General features: G+C 43.4%; 1 protein-coding gene across 3 annotated transcripts in view; it reads right to left on the bottom strand.

The window, feature by feature from the left end:
- Positions 1-20,029, bottom strand: part of LOC124262029 (dynein axonemal intermediate chain 7 homolog) — a 42,750-nt gene extending 22,721 nt beyond the window's left edge. For 2 of the 3 annotated variants that reach the window (XM_046696451.1, XM_046696452.1), the window contains exon 1: positions 829-1,358. Coding sequence is in view for 2 of the 3 variants with exons in the window: in XM_046696452.1 (XP_046552408.1) it covers positions 829-831 (3 nt within the window). In the remaining variant the exon portion in view is untranslated. Of the gene's footprint in view, positions 1-828; positions 1,359-19,960 lie in introns of those variants that run through there. The other variant, XM_046696450.1, reaches the window with a different exon arrangement.
- Between the last annotated feature and the right edge of the window lie 1,128 nt (positions 20,030-21,157).

Below are 21,157 nucleotides of genomic sequence, written 5' to 3'. Positions count from 1 at the left end.
TTGCCTGTCTTGCCTCTAACATATAATGTAAAATGAATGTAATGAAAGTTTTCGTTTACAAGTAAATGTCACTTCCAGTTACTAAATGTTTTGTTGAAAAGTGACCTTGAAGAATGTAACTGATGAGGTTGCCATAAATTATGCTATTCTGGAACTTGTATTTTTGCATAATTTTTCGATGTTGATTTCTCATTTCAACATTTACGAACTGCTTTGATGATAAATTAATTTAATCACATTAAACTATACATTGTCATGGAGGGCAATTGTTTCTGACAATTTCTTGCTTATCCCTCCATACTCAAATAGAAATGCAGTCACATACCCTGTATTTCCAGCATCAAACAAACATGGTCATCAGGCATTCGGTATAAGGCATGTATACATTTTTGTGCTGTTTTCTAACTTGACTTTACTGACAGTTACGTGATCAATATCCACAGACCAACTGCAAATGTTTGTTCATGAACATGAAACAATTTAAATGAGAAAATACAGCTGCAAAATAAAACATGTGCATAAGGAATAATATTACTCAGGATGCATAGACAACACTAAGTCTGAACTCAGCAACATTCACACTGAACCAATGTCAGTTAATTTGACATTTGGGGCCCATTTCATATAAATGCAGCTCTCTAGCGCCAGTATCGTATATTAATTCAACATTCGTCTGTTGATAACATTACGGTATCTGACCGGTCTAAATAATTCTTTAGATGGTCTTGAAATGGAAATAAATTGAACCGAGAAATGTTTGAGATACATCCAAGGTAAAAGATTATAGTTGGACTACCAAACCGAACAGAAATAATACTTGGTCATTACCATTTCCGAGAGTAGTGCGATAAGCAGTGCTCTGTGATCAAATTTCTAGTTTGTTGTTGGATAGCAACCGAGCTGCCGGAAACAAATAAGTTTCCGGCTGGAGAATGTCGTAATATTTGCCAAGTTATTTTTTTCTGTATAAAATAATATCAACACATACGAGAAATGGAGAAATATAACTATGCGTCATAGAATATGGGAATCAATAATTGTCTTCTTGTGAAGCTCCTTATTGTTTTTCCTCACAAAGGTCGTAAAACAAATGCTATATCCACTTATGGTACCATTCAAAAGTATGGACTTGCCTGGTATATGAAATTGTACACATATTAAATATATAACCCATCTGTTAGCGTCATTATCCAATTCCTAACAATATTCCAAAAGATTAAAAACATATTTGAATATTCATGACACACATAACTTGTTCGGTATTCTTTGTAGAAAGCCTGATTAAAAATCATATTCCGTCATTGAAGTATTTTAGTAACCAAACGTGCACTCAACCGTCTTTGAGGATTGCGGCTCACGGCAATGTTTCTATAGAGCATTCACTGCCAGTAAAAAGTAAGATGATACATCAATGACATTACTAAGTAATGTTCCCTTGTTCGATACTAGTATTCCTTTTGTAGGGACTGAGAGAAACTTACTGTCAAAACTTCTAGTTGACATACGATGTGTACACACATATTATATAGTCAAGATTACGTGACCTTTAGCACGTATCATTCTTGTTTATATAAATATTGATACACGAAGTATTACATATATCATTAGAAACACAAGACCTGTCATCTTATGTGAATGATTTTATGTTTGCATTTCACACCAAACTAGAAATGGTAAGAAGGCAAGTTTATCCTTGCTATAAGTAAACAAAGTGCCAACAGTTGTGTGTAGCATCTACTAGCAAACAGTTGATTGGGAACACCAAAATGTGGCAACAACTAGCACTCATAGGATATCTGTTTGATAAAACCTGAAAGTCAGGAAATCCAACAGTGATATAAAATTAGATAAACAAATACTGTTTAATCCAAATTGTTTTTCGTAAAGTGTTACACTTCTAAATGCAATTCAAAGACCATGTACAGTGTTCTTTTTGTAAAGTACAATGTTAGGTTAATCAGTATAAGGTTATTTTCCTGTCCACCAAGGGGCAGTGGGGTAGCCTCGTGGTTAAGGCATTCATTCATCACGCCGAAGACCCGGGTTCGATTGCCCACATGGGTACAATGTGTTAAGCCCATTTCTGGTGTCCCCCGGCGTGATATGGCTGGAATATTGCTAAAAGCGGCGTAAAACCAAACTCACTCACTCCTGTCCACCAACTGGGGTACATATACAGTATTTAATGTTTGAAATGTCTATGTACACATGATGTAGCCAAATTATATTACTACATGATCATTGTTTGTTAGTCGTGATTATATCAGTTATTCATCAATATCATGAATATCAGTTCTAACTTACCAGACATTGAACTATAACTGTTAGAACTATTTTGAATAAATATTGTATACATTGGTAATTTTCTGTGTACAGGTAAGCCATATGTACATTTGTATGGTATACATATATGATGATATCATGGAATATGTTATCATTGCTGTGTAGTGTATCAGAAGGCAAAATGAATATAGCAGGAATACTGCAACATGTTAATGAATTGTATCTTGCTACATATACTGAAAGAACATGTCAGTTCATTGGTCCAATATTAGGTGAGTCCTCAAAATGCTGAAGAACAATATTCAGAGAAAGCCTGTACTAACTCACTGGTTGATTTCTTCTTTAGGAAAATATATTCATCTTTACAGTATATGTTAACAATAATAGTAATATGAGTACTTACGTGTCACAGTTCCATTTGCAAGGATTTTGCCCTATGCACTACTAACATACATGTATATAGATCTAGCTTATAATGACTGCAATTCTAAAATACATTAGATACACTTTGAAATGGAGATGAAATTTCTCGTTAGTAAAATGTAATGAGTAGGAATATTTTTAGTTTGAGCTTTGGGTGTTTGAAATTTTTTAAAAATCTTCAGTAGATAAGTTGTTTGTTGTCCGAGATTATGATAATGTTGAATGTTTAATACTTTGATATTTTGAATATTTTTCAGTTGATGAGTTGAACCATCTCAACCTTGTAAAATGGCCAGCTCAAGTCTACGTCCACAGGTCATACAGTTGTACAAGAATGTAAGTAATAGTAATCATGAGGAAAGCTGTAAAACAGAAACTGAAAGAAAATATTCTGGTGTGTAAACAAACGTTTTTACGAATGCCACTTTCATGTTGTTAGAAGAGTTGCAGAACAGGGATTTAAGAGCTGTGGATATCTTTTTGAGTTGATCTTGTTTGTGTTTTATCCTACCATCATACTGTGTTCAGTCATCACATTGAAGATGCTCTTTTGCTATAGCTAGTCATAGGACACAAGTTAGAGCTGTTAAGTCTGTTCACCTTTCAATCAACCATTTACTAACCCAGCCACTTCATCATAATGTCATTTTGTTTAGTAGAAGCTTTTTGCCCTGTTTATTACATTGTGTATGATTAAACAATCTCTTTGCTGTGGTATGTCTGGAAGCTGATGTTGTCATGTGGATGACAGTGTCTGTCTCTAACATGGGGTTGTAAACCTTATCATTCACCTGTTTCAGTTGCTGCACCTGGGACGAGATTATCCGAAAGGTTACGACTATTTTCGAGGGAAGCTGAAAAATGCCTTCTTGAAAAATAAAGATGTGACTGACCCGAAACAAATTGATATGTTATTGGCCAGAGGGAACTATGTAGTGAAAGAACTTGAGGCTCTATATATGCTGAGGAAGTACAGAACGCTCAAGAAGAGGTACTACAGTAACTGATAGCGAGAGGCTCTGTGTGTTACTTAGAGGACAACCTACCTCCTTCCCTGGAACCACATGGAATCCAGTGTCACCTGCTGGCGTACTCTACATCCCAGAGACCAGCTTTTCCAACAGCTTTACGATAGAATCAAATGGAGGATTAAATTCCAATTTAACTCTGAAATGCGGAATAATGTCTTCCTGACTAACTTCCTGTACAGATTTGCATTGTGTGTCATGGCGATGGGTGCTTGTCACATGTATATCCTTTCATGGATATTGTCTCGAAAGTGAGTTCATGTGTAGGTTTTTGATACTAAAGCTGTATATTTTGTGTACCAGTAAATGTAACTAATTACCAATCAAGGCATTAAGGAAAGGGACTTGTACAGGTGGAATTTACCACTTGGCATACTTGGTATTGAACTAGTCAACAATCTGTATATTATTTGCAAGTCCAGTAATGTTCATGACTGGTGGAGTTCTTTGTGCTAATCTGCTTGTAACTGCATCATCATAAGTGAGCAGATTAGATAATTATATCCATGCATTCATGACATGGTCATTGAACACGGATGACATTATAATATATTTGTAAGTTTGATTTGTTGATTTCCTTGATATAACCATGTTAAATTCTTTCTGATATAAAACTTGAAGTATTTACATCGATAATGTTTTGTCTCATTTCCTCTTTAGTCAGCAAGGGTGGCATAAGAACCCATTTGTAGTGGTGTTTGAAACATAGACATCTCAAGCAAACCATGTTGTACTGACACTATTCTGGCTCTGCATCCATCAATGGAAAGAGGTTACTCTTGTTTCTCAGATCTCAATCACTAGCAAAGGTAACCACAGTCAATTTCTTGATCTCAACTTTCATGTTTGCTGAATATAATTGCTTACATGGCAGAGGTAATCTTGTCTTTTCTATACTTCTAAAAGTGAAAAATATTTTTCTTCAATTCTCCTAATATTGCAGGTATTACCATGGAGAAAAATGGCATCACTGGTTGTCAATGTTCAGGGAGGTCAATCATGCATGTATTACCAATAGCTATTGCCAGTAGATTTAGCTTGCTGGAGGTGTGGCACCTGAGCAAGTAACACATCATTTATGAATATGTTCCATGTGAACACATATCACCCAGACCTGTTAAACAGTGAAGTTGTCATGGGTCTGTTTATTTATGATTTTGATGGGTTCAAGAAATGACATGGGTATATTTAAAAACAAATTTAACATGCTTTTGTCACATGAGTTGTTCGAGTACCTTTGTACCTTTATGTTTTTTAATATACCAGTAAACAAGAAGAAAACTTATTTTTGGTTGATGCTTTTTGACATGACTGTACATTTCTGATCTATCAGTGGCACCAAGCTATTTTCAAGGGAAGCTGAAAAATGCTTCCTTGAAAAATATATATGTGACTGACTGGAAACCAAAAAAAGTGTCTTTTTACAAATTAATTCTGACAAATTGGAAGAATTTGTTTTAAGCTTCAACCGAAAGATAACAACTAATTGTTCTTTCAATCTTTACATGTTTTCGAAAAAATTCAAATTGTATCATGGATTAAAAATGAACATCTATCTTCTTAATTGTATGCAAAATATTATTTCTTTCACTCGAAGACATGATACATAACTTTTCTGTTCATGGGAACTCTAAAATTCTTTACATACCACAATATATGGAAAATGACCAAACAACATATGCCAAATAATTCCAACGATGAAATGACGATTCTCTGAAACTGCACAAAATAATTCTTTAAAGGTCGAATGCAACCAAAAAATCAAACATAATTAAAACACAGTTATCACTTATTCATGACATATAATATACATTGCTGGTTATGAAAAAACATATAAACAAAATTATAAGCGTACAATCGCAATCAAAAGTGCAATATTGTGAACTTGGGTTTACTTCCCAAGAAACGAAGCAGCCGGGATACCGAACCCAGTCAGAGCGGGTGGGTGTGCACTCAAGTGTAACGGCTGGTTCATTTGCATAGCCATCACGGCTCATTGTGTGTGTACATATAGAGATGTTAGGTTTTGTAAATACATGCTCATTTTTTGTGTCTAAAATTTTGCAATCAACAGACATCATAACATGTCATGTGTACAAGTATCACACCTGCCTGTCTGTAATTACATAATGTGACAGAGACCGAACTCGGGCCATAAATCAATGCATTTTGTTTATGGTGTATAGCCTGATTGGTGTTAAGTTCAAATTGCATGAGGTGAAATTGGGTTTTACGTCGTACTTGAGAAAATTTCGCTCATATGACGACGTGCATGCGTGTGTATATTGAATATGGTCATTAGCAGACAGGCAGACACATAGGTGTCAATAAAACAGACATTGAGTTTTGTCTGTGACAACGACATATCTATATCACAGTTAGAAGTTCTGTCAACGCTAAATAATGACATTGCTTTTAAATATCGAACTGAGAAAGTGACTCGGTAAGAAGAACGTGTGGTGAAATAGACAAATGAAATTATATAAACAGTTAATCTACTGTCATAACATATAAAAAGCTCGCACCTGTGAAATATCAACAAAACATTAGAAAAATAGCTCACACCAAAGCCTTCACCGAGTATTCACCAGACAACCCGCTTCCAAGCTGCGCGAACCTATTTCACTGCGCACGTGCTATGTACGCAGCCCAGCTGTTGAAACCACTTGAATTCCCCCCAAGCGCTGGGGGAAAATTAGTGAATCGTTTGAACTACGATTTCGCGCGGTTTTTTTCATCGCGTTATTTTTCAACTTTATAAGTTGAATTTGCATTTTTGATGATTTGTTTCGGTAAGTCCATACCGAAAGGTATCAGAATCTGCAAAGTTGTATTTTACGTTGCATGTGACCTTTAACATACTGAGATGGAAAAATGCCTACTCCGTGAACTTTTCTCCTTTCATGATATTGCTGGAATATTGCTAAAAACTGTGTAAACCTAAACTCACTCACTCACTCTTTCATGAATATGAACAATTATATAGGGTGTTCGTTTAGCCATGCGCCGTCACTATTTCGCTCGATGAAAAACGAGAAATGTCTCTTCTGTCAAACAGGAAATGCAAAATAATTCTTATGTCAGTAATGTAATTCTTCTTTGGCAGGTGAAATAAAAAGTCTTCTTTCAAAGTTTGTCCACAAAGTCTTCTTTCAAAAGTAAAAATGAAAACTGATATTCCAAAATTCATTAGAAATATATATATATATATATGAAGAAGTTTCTGAAATAATCACACGACACGGATCTTCTCCAACATGTTTCACTTTTATCTTCAGTTTCACATGTTTCCTATCCAGGGGAGAAGTCTCTTCAGGAGAAGTCTTCTCCTGAAGATAAAACATGTTGGAGAAGATCCGTGTCGTGTGATTGTACTACTGTACGCTCGGTATTCTCATCACTTTCTTTGTATATATATACATATATATATACCAAAATTAATTAGATATATATGTGTGTGTGTGTCTCTCTCTCTCTGTGTGTGTGTGTGTGTGTGTGTGTGTGTGTGTGTGAGACCGCATACGTTTCTTGTTTCACAAATATCCGAAAAATTGCTCTTCACATACTTGTTGAAATGAAAAATGACCATTCACTCAAACAGTAAAAGTAGCACAAATGTTAAAGTCCAACAAGATGCTTCTTTCAGACCGGTCAATCTAAATATATTTACCTTTCGTCAAACTGTTTACAATTGCTGTCTTTTTTCTCAGTTATAAACGATGAAGAATCCTTCTTCAAAACTACTTCTTTTCTCGACAGTGAAAAGGAATATGAACCTGTTGAACCATATCCAAAAGAATTCCTTTCACTGGATGAAAAGAAATATGACGGTTCAGGATCTTAAATTGAAACGAAAATGGCATTTCAAATTCAATCATACACAAATTAATGACCCTTAAAGCTTCTATCAAACAGGATTTCTCTTTCTTGCATGAAATTGAAACATCACCTTCTGTCAACTCCCAAGTGTAATTATTTAGTTTAAACCTTTGTCGAATTGTAAATGCGATGGAAAATTTCCGAAAAATGAACGTTCTATCAATCCCGTTACTTCCCATGGAGTCCAAAAACATGTCTTCCTTTAGAACTTTGTGCATTCAAAGTCTTCTTTCATTGGTAAAAACGAAATAATCACATAATCTCAAATGGGTCTTCTTTCACGACCTAAAACAGAACAAGGAACATCTTTCAAACTGTACATGTGAAGTATAACAAGACTTCTTTCACAGGCCACACCGAAAAATTGCCTTTCCTGTCAATCAATGGATGCAAAATTATTCCTCTGTCACTTGTTGAAATGCTACTTCTGTACTTCTATCTGTGCAGAAAGATTTTTGTTTTACTATATACAACAAAAGTTACCCTTCTGTTTCACTGTACAAAAAATCATCCTTTCATCATCTTAAAACACTTTTAGCCTAGTGCCAGATGAGTATAGCTGAGGACTGTAGATTCAAGTGGTCATCGACAAAGAAAAATCCACAATGATTACATTTTAGATGTTGGCCTGTACATCACAACTTTAGGTTCAAAACGAAAGTGTATTACTCGCTGTTCTTCAAAATGAGCGTGAAACACACACTTGGATACCAAATGAACATCGGCAAAACACCTAGTTAAATACTGCACACAAGTTGTGAAAGAGCATCTACAAGACAAAAATGTCATTGGTCCATCACATGATGTAAGATACAACAACACAAAGTGTAAACGGAGGGGATATGTATGTAACACTGATGTGCTCATGTAGCACTTTCATCTGTGAGACATAAAATAAGTAATATTTAAATAGTCATCTGTAAAACACTTTGTAACATGTAACTGGTCCTCCTTGTAATGCTTGAAGTTCAATCCAAATCACCACCTGTAGCACATGCTGGTAGTTATAGCATGTAACACTGATGCTTTGTGAGACTAAGTGTACAACTGTCATAATATCTGACACCTGTAAAACGCGCTGTATTGCTGGATGTTCAGTCACAACCATCGCCTGTATCATACACTGGTAACTCCTCAAAGTGAGCACTGTAATACACACTAATAACACCAATGTTTTGTCTGAAGATGGCGCACTGAAAGAAGATCCAAACATCGTCTTTATAGAGTGCACTGTCAACTCAGTATCAGTCATTGGAAGTTCCAAATCGCTGTATGACGCACACGTTAAGATAAAATTGATGTGCATGGCAAGTTTCACTTCCACAACTTTCTCTGTAAGCATAATATAGTTGTGATTAGCGCCTTCTGTTACCTCAAACTGTTCTCTCTTCCTGATACCCCTCACAATTCTCTCACGACCCAGATCTCCTTTTCTTCACATCTCTTAACCCTCCCAGATTCACCTATTCATGACACTCTATTTCCCCAGACATTCCCTTTTTTCATCAATCCTTGCTCTCCAAGGCCCTCCATCTCAATCACACTCTTTTCATCCCCTAGTTCCTCTCTTCTTCATATCTGTTTACTTTCTAAGATCCTACCTTCTTCACCGCTTTCAGATTCTCCCTCCTTTATGACGCTCTGCTCTCCCTCTCCCTCCTTCTCCCTGTTAGTTCCTCCCACCTTCACGACTCTCTGCTCTCCCAGTAGTTCCTCCTACCTTCACGACTCTCTGCTTTCCTTGTAGTTCCTTTGTCCCTCGTGACTCTCTGCTCTCCAAGTAGTTCCTCCCACCTTCACGGCTCTCTGCTCTCCCAGTAGTTCCTCCCACCTTCACGACTCTCTGCTATCCCAGTAGTTCCTCCCACCTTCATGACTCTCTGCTATCTCTGTCCCACCTCCCAGTCTCCTAGTAGTTCCTCCCACCTTCATGACTCTCTGCTATCCCAGTAGTTCCTCCCCTCCCCTTCACCTTTCACGACTCTGCTCTCTATCCTAGTAGTTCCTCCCACCTTCATGACTCTCTGCTCTCCCAGTAGTTCCTCCAGTAGTTCCTTTCACGACTCTCTGCTCTCCTAGTAGTTCCTCCCACCTTCACGACTCTCTGCTCTCCTCTCTGCAGTAGTTCCTCCCACCTTCACGACTCTCTGCTCTCCCAGTAGTTCCTCCCACCTTCATGACTCTCTGCTTATCCCAGTAGTTCCTTTTCACTGACCCTCCTTCACGACTCTCTTCCCCACCTTCACGACTCTCTCCTAGTAGTTCCTCCCAGTAGTTCCTCCCACCTTCATGACTCTCTGTTATCCCAGTAGTTCCTCCCACCTTCACGACTCTCTGTTATCCCAGTAGTTCCTCCCACCTTCATGACTCTCTGTTCTGCTCTCTGCTATCCTAGTAGTTCCTCCCAGTTCCTCCTCCCACCTTCACGACTCTCTGCTCTCCCAGTAGTTCCTCCCCACCTTCATGACTCTCTGTTATCCCAGTAGTTCCTCCCACCTTCACGACTCTCTGCTTCCTCCCAGTAGCTTCCTTGGTTCCCACTTCTCTCTGCTCCTCCCAGTAGTTCCTCCCCTTCATGACTCTCTGCTTCAGTGACTCACCTCTGACTCTCTGCTATCCCAGTAGTTCCTCCCACCTTCATGACTCTCTGCTCTCCCAGTAGTTCCTCCCACCTTCACGACTCTCTGCTATCCCAGTAGTTCCTCCCACCTTCACGACTCTCTGCTATCCGTAGTTCCTCCCACCTTCACGACTCTCTGTTATCCCAGTAGTTCCTCCCACCTTCACGACTCTCTGCTATCCTAGTAGTTCCTCCCACCTTCATGACTCTCTGTTATCCCAGTAGTTCCTCCCACCTTCACGACTCTCTGCTATCCTAGTAGTTCCTCACACTCTCTGTAGTAGTTCCCCACCTTCATGACTCTCTGCTCTCCCCAGTAGTTCCTCCCACCTTCACGACTCTCTGCTATCCCAGTAGTTCCTCCCACCTTCATGACTCTCTGCTCTCCCAGTAGTTCCTCCCTCCTTCATGACTCTCTGCTCTCCCAGTAGTTCCTCCACCTTCACGACTCTCTGCTCTCCCAGTAGTTCCTCCCACCTTCATGACTCTCTGCTCTCCCAGTAGTTCCTCCCACCTTCATGACTCTCTGTTCTCCCAGTAGTTCCTCCCACCTTCATGACTCTCTGTATCCAAGTAGTTCCTCCCACCTTCATGACTCTCTCCTCCCAGTAGTTCCTCCCACCTTCATGACTCTCTGCTCTCCCAGTAGTTCCTCCCACCTTCATGACTCTCTGCTTCCCACCTTCATCCCAGTAGTTCCTCCCACCTTCCAAGTGACTCTCTGCTCTCCCAGTAGTTCCTCCCACCTTCATGACTCTCTGCTCTCCCAGTAGTTCCTCCCACCTTCTCTCTGCTCTCCCAGTAGTTCCTCCCACCTTCATGACTCTCTGCTCTCCCAGTAGTTCCTCCCACCTTCCTCCCACCTTCCCATGACTCTCCCTTCTCTCCCAGTAGTTCCTCCCACCTTCATGACTCTCTGCTCTCCCAGTAGTTCCTCCCACCTTCATGACTCTCTGCTCTCCCAGTAGTTCCTCCCACCTTCTCGACTCTCTGCTCTCCCAGTAGTTCCTCCCACCTTCATGACTCTCTGCTCTCCCAGTAGTTCCTCCCACCTTCATGACTCTCTGCTCTCCCTGTAGTTCCTCCCACCTTCAGGACTCTCTGTTCTTCCAGTAGTTCCTCCCATCTTCATGACTCTCTGTTCTGCCAGTAGTTCCTCATTCCTTCACGACCCTCTGTTCTCCACATAGTTATTATTTCACACGAGACAAAAAATGTCTATCATGACTCTATGTTCTCCCAGTAGCGCCTCCCCGCTTCATGACTCTCTGCTTTCTTCCCACCTTAACGACTGTCTACTCTCCCAGTAGTTCCCCCCTCCTTCTTCACTCTCTGCTGTCCAAATAGTTCCTCCCTGCTTGCGACTCTCTGCTTTCCCACTTTTTCCTCCCTCCTTCTCGACTCTCTGCTCTCCCAGTAGTTCCTCCCTGCTTTACGACACTCTGTTCTCCACATAACAATTACTTCACATGAGACAGAAAATATCTTTCATGAATTAACTCAAAATTGACATTTAGTACGCAATTTTTAAACTTTGATTCAGAAAGATGAGAAGTAATTGCTCTTTCAAAGTTGATATTCAAGTTCTATTATGAATTAAAATTCGAAATTTAGCTTCTTAAAATATGTCTGTGAAGTATATTTCTTTCACCCCAGGACACAGCAAATTCATATTCTGTTGATGGGTATGCAAAGAGCTCTTTTCATAACAAAATGTTTGGAAAATGGTATAAACTAAATAATTCATCGACAAATGATTTCGAAACATAACTGTTCTCTTAAAAGAGAAGAAGAATTCTTTCACTTTTTGAAACGTAACTTGTCATCTTTTCTTCTCTAACGAATATAAACGAAAAAATATCTTTCTTCTTCAGTTGTTCACAATCATTATTTTGCTGGTTTAAAAATAAAAAATGTATTTTCTGTCAATTAGGAAACGCAAAATAAGTCTTGCCTCACATTGTATGTGATGTGTTGCTTCCTCAACGAGTAAAAAGAAACAAGTCTTCTTTCAAATGTTGTCCACGAAGTATGACACATTCTTATTTCAAAAGGAAACATGACACTTGATCTTCAAAATGCATTCGAAATATTTCTCCTTTCACTATTTTGCTGGTTGAAAAACGAAAAATGTCTTCTGTCAAACAGGAAATGCAGAATAATTCTTCTGTCCAATTGTATGTTAAATTGTCCAATTGTATGTTAAATTCACACAACATGCTTCTGTGCAACAAACTATGTACATGAAATAATGTAAATGCTTTTACCTTTCGTGAAACTGTTTCCACAATTGCTGTCTTCTCGCAGTTACAAACTATGGAGAATCATTCTTCAAAACTGTACATGAGAAAATGCCACAGCTTCATTCGACAATAAAAAGGAATATGTACCTGTCAAACCGTATCTAAATGAATTCCTGTTCCGAGCTGAATCAAAATATGGCGGTTAAAAGTATCAAACTCAAATGAAAATGGCATTTCAAATTCAATCGTACACAAAAAATCAATGAACGGTCTGTCAAACAGGATTTCTCTTCTGTCATGGGTAAAATCGAAACATCACTCTTCTTTCAACTCCTGATGAAATTATTTAGTGACATCGTTTTGTCGAACAGTAAATTTGACTTCATTCTTCTTCCATGGGAAAAATAGTCCAAGAGATTAACATTCTGCCAATCCATGTATGCAAAATAATTGCCCATGAAGTCCAAGAACACGATTAAAATGGAATGAGGAACTTCTTTCAAACTGTACAAATGAAGTAGAACAGACTTCTTTCACAGGAAACACTGAAAAATTGCCTTTCCTGTCAATCGCCAAATTATTCCTCTGTCACTTGTTGAATCGCTACCTGGACTTCTATCTGTGCAAAAGGATTTTTGTTTTACTGAAAACAACAAAAGTTACCCATCTGTTTCACTGTACAAAAAATCATTCTTTGATCGTCTGTAAACACTTTTAGCCTATTGCCAGATGAATAAAGCTGAGGAATGTAGATTCAAGTGGTCATCGACAAAGAAAGACCCACAGTGATTACATTTTAGATGATGGCCTGTACATCACAACTTTAGGTTCAAAGGGAAGTGTTTTACTGACTGTTCTTCAAAATGAGCGTGAAACACACTCTGGGTTACCAAATGAATGTTGGCAAAACACCTAGTTAAATACTGCAAACACTGTAAGTTGTGAAATACCATCTACAAGACAATAATATCATTGGTCTAATGCATGATGTAGGGTACAACAACACAAAGTGTAAACAGAAGGTAAGTGTATGTAACACTTTCCGAGATTTGACAACTCTCCCAGATCCTCCATCACGACTCTCCACTATCCCAGATCCTCCCTTCACCACGACTCTCCACTGTCCCAGATCATCCCTTCATCACAACTCTCCACTGTCCCAGATCCTCCCTTCATCAAGACTCTCCACTGTCCCAGATCCTCCATCATCACAACTCTCCACTGTCCCAGATCCTCCCTTCATCACAACTCTCCACTGTCCCAGATCCTCCCTTCATCACGACTCTCCACTGTCCCAGATCCTCCCTTCATCCACGACTCTCCATTGTCCCAGATCTCCCTTCATCCATTTCCCAGACTCTCCCCACTGTCCCAGATCCTCCCTTCATCCACGACTCTCCACTGTCCCAGATCCTTCATCCACCACTCCCACTGTCCCAGATCCTCCTTCATCCATCTCCACTGTCCCAGATCCTCCCCTTCATCACAACTCTCCACTGTCCCAGATCCTCCTTCATCACGACTCTCCACTGTCCCAGATCCTCCCTTCATCACAACTCTCCACTGTCCCAGATCCTCCCTTCATCACGACTCTCCACTGTCCCAGATCCTCCCTTCATCACAACTCTCCACTGTCCCAGATCCTCCCTTCATCACGACTCTCCACTGTCCCAGATCCTCCACTGTCCCAGATCCTTTCCTTCATCCTCCCACTGTCCCAGATCCTCCCTCCACAACTCTCCACTGTCCCAGATCCTCCCTTCATCACGACTCTCCACTGTCCCAGATCCTCCCTTCATCACAACTCTCCACTGTCCCAGATCCTCCCTTCATCACAACTCTCCACTGTCCCAGATCCTCCATCACAACTCTCCACTGTCCCAGATCCTCCCTTCATCACGACTCTCCACTGTCCCAGATCCTCCATTCACGACTCTCCACTGTCCCAGATCCTCCTTCATCCACAACTCTCCACTGTCCCCAGATCCTCCCTTCATCCTCCATCAACTCTCCACTGTCCCAGATCCTCCCTTCATCACACTCTCCACTGTCCCCAGATCCTCCCTTCATCCACAACTCTCCACTGTCCCAGATCCTCCTTCATCCACGACTCTCCACTGTCCCAGATCCTCCTTCCACCCCAGATCCTTCCATCTCTCCACTGTCCCAGATCCTCCATCTGTCACGACTCTCCTGTCCCAGATCCTCCTTCTCCCACCTGTCCACTGTCCCAGATCCTCCCTTCATCGACTCTCCACTGTCCCAGGATCCTCCATCATCACAACTCTCCACTGTCCCAGATCCTCCCTTCATCTGTCTCCACTGTCCCAGATCCTCCATCCACGACTCTCCACTGTCCCAGATCCTCCTTCTCCTTTGTCCCCTGTCCTCCTGGACTCTCCACTGTCCCAGATCCTGTCCTCCACTGTCCCAGGTCCTTCTCCACTCTCCACTGTCCCACTGTCCCCTTCGTCCTCCTCCCATGGGTCTCCTTCCACTGTCCCAGATCCTCTCCTCCTGGCTCTCCACTGTCCCCAGATCCTCATCCTGGTCCTTCTCTCCTGGCTGTCCCAGATCCTCCATCCTTCTCCACTGTCCCAGATCCTCCATCCATTCTCTCCACTGTCCAGATCCTCCATCCACCACTCTCCCTGTCCCAGATCCTCCTTCCTTCCTCCTGTCCCGGATCTCTCCACTGTCCCAGATCCTCCATTCATCCTCATGCTCTCCACTGTCCCTTCGTCTGGCTCCAGATCCTCCTTGTTTTCCACTGTCCCAGGATCCTCCTCACGTCCGGGATCTTCTCCACTGTCCCAGATCCTCCATCCACCACTCTCCATCACTGTCCCAGATCCTTCCTCACTCCTCTCCACTGTCCCCAGATCCTCCACTTCCATGGCCAGATCCTCCACTGTCCCAGATCATCCCTTCATCGACTCTCCCACTGTCCCAGATCCTTTCCTCCTGTCCCGGATCCTCTCCACTGTCCCAGATCCTTCATCACAACTCTCCACTTGTCCCAGATCCTTCCTTCATCCCCCAGGATCCTCCGTCCGGCTCTCCACTGTCCCAGATCCTCCATGTCCCACGCTCTCCACTGTCCCAGATCCTCCATGTCCCGGGTCCTTCTGTCCGGGATCCTCCGTCCAGATCCCCTTGTCCCGGATCCTCCACTCTCCACTGTCCCAGATCCTCCCTCACAACCTCCACTGTCCCAGATCCTCCCTTCATCCACTTCTCCACTGTCCCAGATCTCCTTGATCCATCCACGGCTCTCCATTGTCCCAGATCCTGTCCCAGCTCTCCACTGTCCCGGATCCTTCATCCTGCTCTCCACTGTCCCCAGATCCTCCCTTCATCCTGGGGCTTCTCCACTGTCCCAGATCCTCCATCCACCGGCTCTCCCCACTGTCCAAGATCCTTCATCATTCCTCTCCACTGTCCCCAGATCCTTCCTCCTTCATCCTGACTCCACTGTCCCCGGATCCTCCTTCATCCTGGCTCTCCTGTCCCGGCTGATCCTCCCTTCATCACGACTCTCCACTGTCCCAGATGTCTCCATCCACTGTCCTCTCCACTGTCCCAGATCCTCCATCCATTTCTCTCCACTGTCCCCAGATCCTCCATCCTCCCTTCCCAGATCCTTCTCTCCACTGTCCCAGATCCTCCCTTCATCCTTCGCTCTCCACTGTCCCCCAGATCCTCCATTCATCCATTCTCCACTGTCCCCAGGAATCCTCCCTTCATCCACGACTCCCACTGTCCCAGATCCTCCTTCATCCACTGTCTCCACCTGTCCCAGATCCTTCCACAACTCCACTGTCCCTGATCCCTTCTCCACTGTCCCCCAGATCCTTCATCACGACTCTCCTGTCCCCGGATCCTCCTTCATCCTCCGTCCACTGTCCCAGATCCTCCCTTCCATCCACAGCTCTCCACTGTCCCAGATCCTACCTTCATCCACCACTCCACTGTCCCAGGGATCCTTCATCCTGTTCTCTCCCACTGTCCTGGATCAACTCTCCACTGTCCAGATCTCCGTCTCCATTGTCCCAGATCCTCCCCTTCATCCTCTCCACTCTCCATCCTGTTCCTCCACTGTCCCTTCTTCATTCTGGCTCTCCACTGTCCCAGATCCTCCATCCTTCTCCACTCTCCACTCCTTCCCAGATCCACTGTCCCCCATCCTCCACTCTCCACTGTCCCAGATCCTCCTTCATCCTGGCTCTCCACTGTCCCAGATCCCTCCTCCATCCATCCATCCGGCTCTCCACTGTCCCACAGATCCTCCATCCTCCTGGCTCTCCACTGTCCCAGATCCTCCCTTCATCACCAACTCTCCACTGTCCCCAGATCCTCCTTCATCCCTGACTCTCCACTGTCCCAGATCCTTCATCCACAACTCTCCACTGTCCCCAGATCCTCCTTCATCCCCAGATTCCATCCTTCCACTCTGTCCAGATCCTCCATCCACTGTGTCCCGGATCCTCCTTCCTTCCACAGCTCTCCACTGTCCCAGATCCTCCATTCCATCCACGACTCTCCACTGTCCCAGTCCTCCTCCCATCCTCCATCCACTGGCTCCCAGATCCTTCCATCCACTGTCTCCACTGTCCCAGATCCCTTCATCCTTTCCCACTGTCCCCAGAGATCCCCTTCATCCACCAGGGTCTCCACTCTCAGATCCTTCCTCCGCTTCCACTGTCCCCAGATCCTCCCTTCATCCATCCAGATCTCCCTGTCTCCCAGATCCTCCCTTCATCCACAACTCTCCACTGTCCCCCAGGATCCTCCTTCATCCCGGATCCTCCACCGGCTCACTGTCCCAGGATCCTCCTTCATCCATCCCACTTGTCCCCAGATCTCTCCACTGTCCCCAGGATCCATGTCCACTTCCATCCACCATTCTCCACTGTCCAGGGATCCTCCCACTCCACTGGCCCAGATCCACGACTCCACTGCATCCTGGGATCCTCCATTCCACTGTCCCCGGGTCCTCCCTTCATCCTCACTGTCCCCAGATCCTCCACTGTCCATGCCAGATCCTCCCCTTCATCCGGCTCTCCACTGTCCCAGATCCTCCTTCGTCCACAACTCTCCACTGTCCCGGATCCTCCATTCCGGCTCCATACGGCCACTGTCCAGATCCACCTTCTCCTTCATCCGACTCTCCACTGTCCAGATCCTCCATTCATCCCGTCTCCACTGTCCCCGATCCTCCCTTCATCCACAACTTTCCACTGTCCTTCCTCCAGGTCCTCCACTTCCCCCAGTCCTCTCCACTGTCCCCCAAGATCCTTCATCCACAACTCCACTGTCCCCAGATCCTCCTTCCATCCCAACTCTGTCCTGTCCCATCCTCCTCCTTCATCCACTGTCCCCAGGTCCTCCTTTCATCCTTCCTCCACTGTCCCAGATCCTCCATTCCATCCACAGCTCTCCACTGTCCAGATCCACTCCTTCCACGCTCTCCACTGTCCCCGGGTCCTTCATCCACGTCTCCACTGTCCCCAGATCCTCCCTTCATCCACTGTCCCGTCACTCTCCACTGTCCCAGATCCTCCTTCATCCGGCTTTCCCACTGTCCCCCAGATCCTCCATTCATCCATCTCCACTGTCCAGGTCTCCTCCACTCCTCCAGATCCTCTCCACTGTCCTTCATGTCCTCCCTTCCTCCTTCATCCTTCAACTGTCCACTGTCCCAGGATCCTCCTTCATCCACGACTCTCCACTGTCCCAGATCCTCCATTCATCACAACTCTCCCACTGTCCCGGGATCCTCCAGATCCACGTCTCCACTGGCGATTCCACTGATCCTCCCAGACTCCACTGTCCTCCTGTCCCTCCTTCCTTCTCACTGTCCCCAGATCCTTCTTGTCCACTGTCCTGGAGTCGTTCCTCCTCCTTCTTGACTCTCCTGCTCTCCCAGTCGTTCCTCCCTCCTTCTTGATTCCTCTGCTCCTCCCAGTCGTCCCTCCTCCTTCTTGACTCTCTGCTCTCCCAGTGGTTCCTCCCTCCTTCTCGACTCTCCTCCCAGTCCCTCCTTCTTGACTCTCTGCTTTCCTCCAGTCCTCCCTCCCTCCTCTCTCTCACTCCTCCCTCCTTCTGCTCTCCCAGTCGTTCCTCCCTCCTTCTCCCTTGCTTTCTCGTTCCTCTCTGCTCCCTCCCCCTCCTTCTCGTCTCTGTTCCTCCTCCCTCCTTCTTGACTCTCTGCTCTCCCAGTCCTCCCTCCTTCTTGACTCTCTGCTCTCCCAGTCGTTCCTCCCTCCTTCTCGACTCTCTGCTCTCCCAGTAGTTCCTCCCTCCTTCTTGACTCTCTGCTCTCCCAGTAGTCCTCCTCCTTCTTCTCTGACTCTCTGCTCTCCCAGTTCAGTTCCTCCCTCCTCCCTCCTTCTTGACTCTCTGCTCTCCCAGTAGCTGCTCCCTCCTTCTCTGCTCTCCCACTCTCCCTGCTCTCTGCCTCCCAGTAGTTCCTCCCTCCTTCTCGACTCTCTGCTCTCCCAGTAGTTCCTCCCTCCTTCCCCCAGTCGCCTTCTCCTACTCTGACTCTCTGCTCTCCCAGTAGTTCCTCCTCTCTTCTCCCAGTAGCTCCTCCCTCCTTCTTGACTCTCTGCTCTCCCAGTAGTTCCTCCCTCCTTCTCTACTCTCTCCCAGTAGCTCTCCCAGTAGCTCCTCCCTCCTTCTTGACTCTCTGCTCTCCCAGTAGTTCCTCCCTCCTTCTCGACTCTCTGCTCTCCCAGTTGTTCCTCCCTCCTTCTCGACTCTCTGCTGTCCCAGTCGTTCCTCCCTCTTTCTCGACTCTCTGCTCTCCCAGTCTTTTACTGAGTTTTCCTTCCTCACAAGACATTGATGTATCGACAACGTGTATGGAATAATCCTCTGTAATGTTATCATTTGATTGATTACATTTAGGTGATAATGCATTCATTGGTTGTTAGATGAACATCAATTCCTTGTTTGGATCACATGCAGATATGTAATCCGCCGATAAACAGAAAGAGGTATTCACACACTATAACTTCTAAATCATGAAAAGGAAACAAATACATTGAAAAGGACTTTGTCATTTGCTCTTGATTCCAGTATTAGGAATGAATGCATGGAGACCTTTCGCCGTGTTGGAGATGGGTGTGCAAGGGCTCTTTACGCAGTTTCTATATCAACGAGTTTTAGGAGACTTGTCATCGACAAGTGGGCTTATTACAACTGCTTAAATTTAGTTCCCATAGTGAATGCAATGTACCACGTGTAATTGTTGCATGAGGCTCCGATGTGAGTACTCACGAGGGTCAATTAGGAAACTTCTTTTTCGAATTTTCCCCCAAACACACACATATATGAAGACGAAGAAATTAACAAAAGACCTGTTTTTTCTTCCGCTCGACGCGGAACTCACACAGGTGATGATAGTGACTTATGGAGAACCAATTAATGCTATACAGCTGAATTCCTTACTGGAAGGCTTCAGTTCCTCAAGACCTTACCTTGCTGCAGGTCGCAAAACGTGTTGTAGAGCCAGTGACACCATATGAGAATAAGCTGCTTGGCATTGTTGTGACGTCATATTATTGTGACGCAACAGTAAACAATATGTCGGCAGCTTCCGTTAGTTGCCTCGGTTACAGGATCCTGTGTACAACATGATATTGGTGGAAGACTACTTTTAGTATTATTCACCTAACATGCACGGGAGACGTCACAAACGATGTAGGTCATGTTCTCAATCTAACTATGGACAAAACCTCATTCTATATAAGCATGTTATAAACATAAATAATAATATATATATTCTAAACATCATTAGTTATAATATTTACCCACACAGTGAATGCGTTTTTGTTTATTAAAAAAAAATGTATACAGTATATCCATTGCATATGTATTTAGCAACTGACAAAAACACACCATATTTTGACAGCATCCGCTTTGAAAGTAGTTCTCGTTTTCCGTAATTGAGAGCGCGCGCCCGTGCGTGTGCGTGTGTCTGAGCGCGTGTTGTGCGTGCGTGCGTGTATGTGTGTAGTACACGCATAAATATAAACATACAATATATAAAATAATAATAATACACCCCGAGGATACAACTGTAGAAAAACTATTCATAATCATGTTGTCTCAATATTTCGTGAACCTTTCTTTATAGGTTTGTTACACTACACTATATCTCACCTCTTTATATGCTGTCTAGTTATCCATTCGCGTGTATTAAATGTTTTGTACAGAATATTGTTTTTATGTTGTCCTAAAACAATATTTCACATTACATCCCAGCAGGCCGGCGACGTATTTGCTACGTCGCTGTCAGGTCACATTGAGGTCGCCATGTCGCAGTCGCAGTGCGACGTTGTATGGACGTGGCAGACAAGTCGCTTTCTGGTTTGGTTTTCCATTCACATGGCCACGTCGCTGCAACGTAGCTGTACTACATCCAAAGGTCAACGACAAGTGATGCTTTGTTTTGAAACGTTATGAAAACGTTCCGAGTAACGTTATTAAAAGGTTATCAAAAAAGAAAATCAAAACTTCTACACACCAACCTTTTAGAAACGTTATTGAAACACTGGTGGAGGTTTTCCTAAAGTTTGATTGAAGCCTAATCACAATGTCCTACAATCATTATTGAAACATTTTGAGGTAAATTTTCCCTGATAAGGATGTTTCTGTTCACTGCAGGAATGTAT

Source organism: Haliotis rubra, unplaced genomic scaffold (assembly GCF_003918875.1).
Source record: "Haliotis rubra isolate DU_JTF1 unplaced genomic scaffold, ASM391887v1 Scf82, whole genome shotgun sequence".
Lineage (NCBI taxonomy): Eukaryota > Metazoa > Mollusca > Gastropoda > Lepetellida > Haliotidae > Haliotis > Haliotis rubra.
The sequence above is the reverse complement of the archived record's forward strand: the minus strand, read 5'-3'. Positions and strand labels throughout refer to the sequence as shown.